The 8,726-nt window shown below is 52.4% G+C and overlaps 1 protein-coding gene across 1 annotated transcript; it reads left to right on the forward strand.

The window, feature by feature from the left end:
- Positions 1–561: 561 nt before the first annotated feature.
- Positions 562–6,480, forward strand: NKX6-1 (NK6 homeobox 1). The gene is made up of 3 exons (XM_036853336.1): positions 562–2,030; positions 3,716–3,888; positions 6,130–6,480. The coding sequence occupies exons 1-3, from the start codon at positions 1,361–1,363 to the stop codon at positions 6,385–6,387; spliced, it is 1,101 nt and encodes a 366-aa protein (XP_036709231.1). The 5' UTR covers positions 562–1,360; the 3' UTR covers positions 6,388–6,480.
- The last annotated feature ends 2,246 nt before the right edge of the window (positions 6,481–8,726 follow it).

Genomic DNA, 8,726 nt, shown 5'->3' on the forward strand with positions numbered 1-8,726 from the left:
GGGAGGGGGCGGGAACCAGGCGGGCGCGGCCCAACGGCTCGTCCTCCTAAGCCAATCAGAGGGCGCGGCGCTCCCGAGTGGGCGCGACCCGGAGGCGACGCGAGGCCTAAGACTGAGTGCTATTGGAGACGGTGGTTACGCCCCCCGGCCTGCACCCCCACTCCTCGGCCCCGCCCTTGCTGGCCGCCTCGGAGTGACGTCCTTCAAAGTTCTCATTTTGGACCCCCATTTCCCCCTCCCTCTCGTCCCCCAGCTAAAGAGGGGTAGGGAGTGATGCAAATGTTTTATTACCTTTGAGAGCTTCATCTGAACTGTCAGGCCCGAAGGGAAAAGGAGAGGAGAGCGAGGCAGTGGAAGAGCCGCGGAGAGGGTCAGCTTGGCCAGAGGACAGGACTTAGAAGAGCGAAGCCTGTAGAGCCGCGAAGAAAATGCGAGAGAGGAGAGGCAAAGGCGGAGAGTGAGAGGAAGAGAGGGCGCTGGTGGGGGGGGTGGGGCCGGGGTCGCCAGGCCCGTTTACAGAAGTGGACAGACGAGTGGAGCTGTAACCGAAGCCGTCAGACTTTTCACTTAGTCTGTTTTTCCGTGTTTTTCTCGCCCTTTTTCTTTTCAATATTGCAACTCTAGTGCCCCGTGGCCCAGAGGGGAAGGCAGGTCGGCGCGCCGAATCCGGGAGCCGCGGGGATTGGTGGCACTGCCCTTTCTGGCGCAGAAGCCTCGGGCAGCGCTGGCGGAGGAAGCCCGCCCAGAGGCCAAACCCTCCCGCGGGCTGGATGCTGTCTCTCCCTGCGCGCTCCGAGCGCCGAGTGCGAATCAACCTCGTGGCCTAAAGGGCAGGGCATCCAAGTAAGATTGGACGAGCTCATCGGGCGGAACCCGGCGTCCTTTGAACCTCCCCAAAGAAAAAGAGCCAGCCCCCACTCTCCCACATCAAAGCGGAGATTCGGTGACTCTTAACTTTGTTACAAGCTCTCTGGGGCCGGCTGGGGTTTTGTTTTGCTTATTTCCAAGAGGGAGAAGATGAGAAGTAGCGCACTTTGAGCGGCGAGGAAAAAGTGAGGAAGAGAGAAGAGCCCGGGATTGAATCCGGGACTCTAAGAGGGAAAAGACAGCCCAAACCACCCGGACCCTCGCTGGTCTCGGCGAGCCACCGCCTCTCGACTGGTGTGTTTGGACATTTCTGCTGCGCAGTTACGAGAGCAACTCTCAGCGGCTGCATTCTTGGCCCAGTTGGCAGGTCGCCTCCTGGCGTGCGGAGCAACTCCTCGCTCGCGCCCTCGGCGCTTCTCGCTCTCCTGAGCCCCTCCGGGGGCACCGGCCGGCGCTCCCGCTGCGTGGCTGCGGGCTCCGGCCTGGTCGTGGGATGTTAGCGGTGGGGGCGATGGAGGGCACCCGGCAGAGCGCGTTCCTGCTCAGCAGCCCGCCCCTGGCCGCCCTGCACAGCATGGCAGAAATGAAGACCCCGCTGTACCCCGCCGCGTACCCCCCGCTGCCCGCCGGGCCCCCCTCCTCCTCGTCCTCCTCGTCCTCCTCGTCGTCACCCTCCCCGCCTTTGGGCTCCCACAACCCAGGCAGCCTGAAGCCCCCGGCCGCGGGGGGGCTCTCGTCCCTGGGCAGCCCCCCGCAGCAGCTCTCGGCCGCCACCCCACATGGCATCAACGACATCCTGAGCCGGCCCTCCATGCCCGTGGCCTCAGGGGCAGCCCTGCCCTCCGCCTCGCCCTCCGGTTCCTCCTCCTCCTCTTCCTCGTCCACCTCCGCTTCCTCCGCTTCGGCCGCCGCGGCCGCAGCTGCGGCCGCTGCCGCCGCCGCCTCAACCCCAGCGGGGCTGCTGGCCGGCCTGCCCCGTTTCAGCAGCCTGAGCCCGCCGCCGCCGCCGCCCGGGCTCTACTTCAGCCCCAGCGCCGCGGCCGTGGCCGCCGTGGGTCGGTACCCCAAGCCGCTAGCCGAGCTGCCCGGCCGGACGCCTATCTTCTGGCCAGGAGTGATGCAGAGCCCACCCTGGAGGGACGCACGCCTGGCCTGCACTCCTCGTGAGTACAATCGACTGCGCCCAGTTGTGCTTGTTTTGCCCGCTCTCAGGTCATGGCCCCTGGTGTGCATGCGGGTCGGTCCACCCTCTTGCCTGCCGAGTAGTTTGGCAGCACCAGAATCGCACGAGTTAGGTTGGGCCAGGGCGTTCAGCGAGGAACTCTCGCTGTCCTGAGCTCCATGGTTGCGTCCAAGCGCCCCCCTCTCCCCAAGCCTTGGGCACGCCTCGCGGAACCGGTGTGCATGCGTCTCCACGGAACACAATGTGGTGCGGGGCGTGTCTCATCCGAGGCCCTGGCTGCTCCCGGAACAGCCCGGCCGGAACCGCATACCCCTCCTGGGTTAAAGAGGTGGGGAGGGCAGGAGAGGCTACTGGGCTCCAGCCCGCACCCCAGCTTTCCAGTGTCCCATGCCGAAGTCCCACTCGACCTTCGCCAGCCTGACTGGCCTCCTCTCTACGAACCGGTGGGGACCGGCAGCGGCGAGCCCTCCACAGCCCTGAGCCGAACGTGTGTGTTTGATGTACGTCTCGGTCCAGGGTGTCCCCACCTCACCTCGTCGTCCTCACCACCCTCCCCCCTCGTCCCCCGAGTACGCTCAGCCCAGGTGAGCCCACTGAAGACAGGTCCGCGGCCCGTGGAGGAGGGCAAGTGCCACTTCGGGCCGCTCCCCACCGCTGGGCCCTCGCTTTTCCACCTGCCTCGGCCCCGGACATATTGAGGGGCATCGTGGCTCTCAACATCCTAATATGAGAAAGAACCGGAGGAAGAACGAGGTAACAGGGCAAGGACGGGGGAAAATGCAACACCCCGCAAAGATCTTGCTCGAAACCAACTGAGTTACCCCAGGATCCCCCTAATCTTACAGGTAGTTGGCCAGCGCGCCGCGGAAGCTCCCATACTCCCAGGTGGCATTTAGGGGCCAGTCCCCTGTCCTTTTCTCGCTCTGTTCTTTGCTTTTGACCGAGTCCCCAAAGTTTCTTCTGTCTCCTGATCTCTTTCGTGTGGCTGAGCGGCAGTAACTGAGGGAAGCTGGGGGAGCCAAGCGGAGGCTCCCTTCGGAAGCCTCGGGACAGGGGCGGCCGGGGCGGGGGCGGCTGTCGGGGAGACGTTATTGTATTCGTTTGGATGGCCACGTAGGGACCGCCAACAAAGGCGGCGCCTCCTCCCCCTTGGCCGCAGCGGCGTTCGACTGGGGGCGATTTAGCTCTCTTGTGTTCCAAAAACAAGGCGCTCTTTGTTGCGCGGGCACAGGTTAGGAAAGCGTTCGAGGAACAAAACTAGTCACCCCCATGCAAAGGCCCTGGGACCGAACGAGCCCCAACTAGACTTGGCGGTGAGAGGGAACTTCCCCCCCGCCCCGTACCCACACGCCTCAATTTACTGGGCCTAGAGATTGGGCCTCGGCAAACTTCAGCAGTGCGCTCCCTCTGTTGGACGTCGTTGTTGGGCCGAAGGTTATTTACAGCGGCTCCAAACACACGCGCTTTTAAAAAAACAGGTGGGTGTAAGAAGGCAAAGCGAGAAGCGCAGTGGGACTGCAAGCGCCACGGCCCTTCTCGTGCCGCCGCGGAATACGCTTCCCTTTCCCGCCACAACGTTGTTTCTGGAGTTCGTCTCTTCTCAGCGGAGCCGCTCGTAACTGGTTGTTTCCCCCCTTCCTTTCTTTTTTTAATCTGTTCTCGTAGATCAAGGATCCATTTTGTTGGACAAAGATGGGAAGAGAAAACACACGAGACCCACGTTCTCGGGCCAGCAGATCTTCGCTCTGGAGAAGACTTTCGAACAAACGAAATACTTGGCGGGGCCCGAGAGGGCTCGCTTGGCCTATTCGTTGGGGATGACGGAGAGTCAGGTCAAGGTGAGTGGACCCTGCAAACCTCGAGGGAGAGCTCCCCCATGTACGTCATGCGCGCGGGTGTGCGCGCACACACACACACACATACCCCAAACTAACAAACAGCCGCCCGAGGGTGCAGTCTGAGAAGCATGGGGAGAGATGAGATCAGCGAAGGGGGTGGAGGGGGAGGTTACAAAGGCTCTGGGGTCTCTCGGGCGGGCAAACTGTTGATGAACAAAAGGAATCAAGCCTCCGCCTTTGAAATTAGGTTAATCTAGATAGCAGCATGTGCTGGGGGAACTCGCCATTATTAGAGAATAAAAGCATTACGGAAATATCAGCCCTGAGAATAGACCAGGCCAGTTAGATAGCTTCTATGTATTCTATTTGTAAGGATATTCAACCTTTTGTTTGTCAATTCAGGCTCCACTAGTTATATAATTTCCTAATGTAGATCAGCATTATAGTGCTACTGTGTTAACTTGCAGGTTAAAAAAACCCCAATAAATCCACAAGATCTAACCACTTAGCATGGATGCATCTGCTTTTAGCTTACCTGAGGCAGCCACTTCGGAATAGTAATTTTCCAAGTGAATTGACAAGATTATTACTGTATTATGAAATACAAGTTTATCAGTAGATGTAAGATGGTTTACTGTTTATGACAACAAATTATAATTAAAATGTCACTTACCTTATAATTGAGTTGTACGGTGTATTTCCAGGGAATCAAATTGGAGAAATCTTTCCCTGAAATATAAAGGGATTGAAACAGCTAGGTACTTTAAATCTAGTGGTTTCCTATATTTCTGGTATTCTCTTTTGTTCCTCTTTTTCATTATATATATGTATGTATATATATATATATATTTTTTTTTTGGTGTGTGTGTGTGTTTAAGTCTGTTTCCATTAGTTATACTGTTGCTTTTAAAATTAAGCAGGGATAACGTTAGCCATATCTGCTGGTCAGAGAGTATTTCCCCACAGACAAGCACCATAAAATGCATTTCAGGAGTGATTTTTGTATGTGACCATTAGAGTACCATCGCAGTTAAAATTATTTTTGCAGTGGTTGGTACAGAGCCTACCACAGTAATCTGGAGATCTTCATTTGTCACCATAAATATGTCGGCGTGGCTAGAAGTGAATTATTATAGCTGTATAAAGAAACTAAAAATCACTTTCTTAACAATTCTGATTCTCTAGATAAATACATAACGGATGAGAAAATGGATGAGAAGCATAAAGAGAGGATGATTCAATATGTTTGGGAAATTGGTTGCTATTGCTGATGCTTTAGGTTAAAATATATGTATCAAACACAATGTCAGACATCGTGAATAGGTTTAAAATATTTGTATAAAAATGAATGTCTTAGGGAGGGACAATATTAAAGTAATATTTGAAAAGACTAGGCATGCTAATAGTGGGAAGTAATGTAACTGGCAAAATTTCACTTAAAAAAATAACTGATGAAAATTCTTACTTTGACTTCGGTTTTATGAAAAACATTAAACCAGAGAGACAGAGAAAGACACACAAACTACTATGATGATTTCAACTTTTAAATATTAAATATTTTCATGCATTTATGTTGGTTATTATTACTGATTTGAGGTTTCTGTTTTAGCAGATTTTTTTTAACTTTACATCATACATTACAAGTGTAAATGGGGAGGGGTGTGTTTACCTACCATATTTGTGTGTATTCAGACCCGAAATAAGTGAAACAGACAAATACCCAAAAGTGAAAAGAACAGAGGTAATTGGGGTAAATGCTGTGGCTTCTCCCACAAATCACACTAAAAAGCCAGTACACTTCAGATTGTTTGAAATACCTTAATCTAAGAAAGTTGAAAACGAATAGAATCGCAGTCATTATGAGGCAACTTTACGAAAGGGAAAAGTTTTCTACTTCAATCGAGAAAGCAGGCAAGCGAACTCTTTTAGGGAAACTCATTTTAAGTTTCCAAGTTTTTTTCTTTTCTGAGAAATCGCTCACTGACAACCTCAATACTCTTGTGTAACCATCGCTATGGCAACGGCAGTCAGTTTGTTGGTGCCTGATACTCGGAGGAAGCTGGGGCAGTGGAGACCGACTTCAACGGCCCAGACATGGGAGGGCTCTGAGGGAGGGTGTCAAGACGTCAGGGGCCCGCAGGAGCGACTGCGGGATGTGGGAGAGAAGGCATTGCCTGGCTCTGCTCCCCTTAAACTCCTTCCGCCCCTGTCTCCCCTCTTCTCCGCTTTCTCGGCCCCCAGGTTTGGTTCCAGAACCGCCGGACCAAGTGGCGGAAGAAGCACGCAGCCGAGATGGCCACGGCCAAGAAGAAGCAGGACTCGGAAACCGAGCGGCTGAAAGGGGCCTCGGAAAACGAGGAGGAGGACGACGACTACAACAAGCCCCTGGACCCCAACTCGGACGACGAGAAAATCACGCAGCTGCTGAAGAAGCACAAGTCCGGCGGCGGCGGCGGCGGCCTCCTGCTGCACGCGTCCGAGAACGAGAGCTCGTCCTGAGCGCCCGCCGCCCGCCCGGCCTCCGGCCCCTCCGCGGCGACCGGGGGACCGCGCGTCCCGTCTTCCCGCTCCTCGGGGCCCGGAGGACACGGCCCCGCCTGCCGGGGCCCTTTGCTATTTTCTAAGATGTACATATCTATTTTTTTAACCTAGAAGTTGAGCGGGGCGGGGGAGAGAGACTCGGAGGATGATGAGAAGGCAGAGAAGACCACGAAATACACCGCAAGACTAACGCAACAGACGCCGCAGCTGGGCCACCCTCCCGCCCCGCTCGGTGTCCTAGTCGCGTCCCCCTTCCCGTGCCCCCCCCCCCGCGCCCCCGCTCCCGCCTCTGTCTTGCGGCCGCTGGCCAGGGCGGGGGCGCTGAGAGGGCTTCTGGACCCGTCGACACCCACCGCGCGGGGGACCTCGGAGCCACGCGGGCGGGCGGCCGCCACAGATGGGAAGAGGGATGTTTCTCCCGCACACACTGCTGTGCCGACTAAAGTGGCCTGTTGAAGGCTCTTTGTAAATAAATCGTGAGTCTCACTGACTAGAAGTTACTTTATTGTGAATATTTAAAATGTAAAATGCTTTTTTGAATTTGGTATAAAAAGATGGACCTCCTTCTTCCTGCTACCCTTCCCCTTTTAAGAGCTATTCAAACCACGTTCCCCTTTGCTTAACTGGAGAAGCGTAGTAAAGAATGTTCTCATCCTCCCTCGCCCGGTCCCCTCCCGGGTTTGGATTTAATCAATCCCATTTCCCCTTCATCCCTCTCGCTCTTCCCGGACCACCCCTGGCTCCGCACCCGGCTCCCGCCTCCAGGACTTGAAGTAGAACACTTGGAACCAGGAAGGGCCTCAGGCCTGCCTCTCTGTTTCTCTCCGAAATTGCACAGTCGTTTGTTGCTATTTATTAGTGATTTAAAGAAAAGTGTTGGGGAGGGAGGGGCTACAATAGCTTGTATTTAATTTAACTCCTTTCTGATAAAAATGCGTGTTAAAGTAGATGGTGGGAATTGTTACGACTGCTCTGGGTCAGAAACATAAAAATCCATTTAGTTGCTGTAATTGAAGTGTTTTGTATCATAAGAATACTATAGACTATGTAAATTGTTTTCTTTTTTAAGCTAATAACGGTGATATATTAGCATCTTTAACTTTTATTAATTTATATAAGGAATTCGGTTTGTAAAGAGAAGAAAACCCCCTTTGCAAGACCAGTTAAATGTAATGCACTTTCTGTTTCAAAGGATAAATCAAATTAAAAAACAGTTGAAGACGTCTGTTGCCTTGAATGAAAGGGTATATAGATCGTTTGATCTCATCAGAGATCTCAAATAAAAGTCAAAACCACAAGCACTTTATATTGGTGTCTTGGGTAATATAGCTGTTACCTGATTATTATTTTGGAAGAGTGGGGTCACATCTCCTGGTTTGGGAAGATAAATGCAGTCCCGCTCATTGGGCTTCTTGGAGAGACTTGTCCAGCAGGCTGCCTCTGGTGTCCGTGTTGTCTAATTTTTTCCTGATGGCTTTTTCCTTTGCTAGGAATTCCCCGGGGGTTTTGGAGGAGACCTCATTTCCATACATCCAAGATAGCTTCTCAATTCAGCCTTAGCTCACTTAGCTGAGAGGAGGCAGCGGAGCCTGCTGTCAGCGCCGCATGGCTGTTGGATGCTAACATTTTCTCCCCAGTAGCCTGTAAGAATACAGAAGTTGGTGGAAAGCTGGGAACCCGGATTTTGCTAAACATTACAATAAAGGATACATTTAAAGAAAGCTGCTTCTAACAGATGTGAAACTCTCTAGGATTAAGGAAGCAATGTCACAGCTTCTGCAGCTGAATTTGCCAAAAAAAAAAAAAAAAAAAAAATTGGGAATTCCAGGGAGAGAGCTGTATCACCGTCTTGGGATCTTTTTGTTTTCAGACACTCAGTTATAGGCTCAGTGAAATATAGTCATCCCCTTAGTGTTTCAGGTTAATGAGCTTGTGTTCAAAGGGAGAAAAATCAATATAATTCAATAGATTCTTCAGGCTAGTGTTAGGTAAAGAAAGTGTGGGTCTGTTTTGTTCCCTTGAAAATAAAAAACAGTGAAAACTGGGAATGAAATTGCCTGAAGGAAATTATTGTAGAATACATTCCTGATGGCATGGTTTAATGGAAAAAAGGATGCAAATCTGCCTTATTTCTTTTCTCTAGTTTGTGAAGTTCCCAGTAAGTTTTAAACTTCTGAATTTCTGTGTGCTTAGCAAGACTAAGGTGTGTGTCGTACAAAGAGGCAGCTATATCAAAAGAGGCTTTGCTGTGCTGGGGTGATATAATTTAAATCCTAGCTGTAAATAATAAGATCTTT

The sequence above is a fragment of the Balaenoptera musculus genome, chromosome 5 (assembly GCF_009873245.2).
Source record: "Balaenoptera musculus isolate JJ_BM4_2016_0621 chromosome 5, mBalMus1.pri.v3, whole genome shotgun sequence".
NCBI lineage: Eukaryota > Metazoa > Chordata > Mammalia > Artiodactyla > Balaenopteridae > Balaenoptera > Balaenoptera musculus.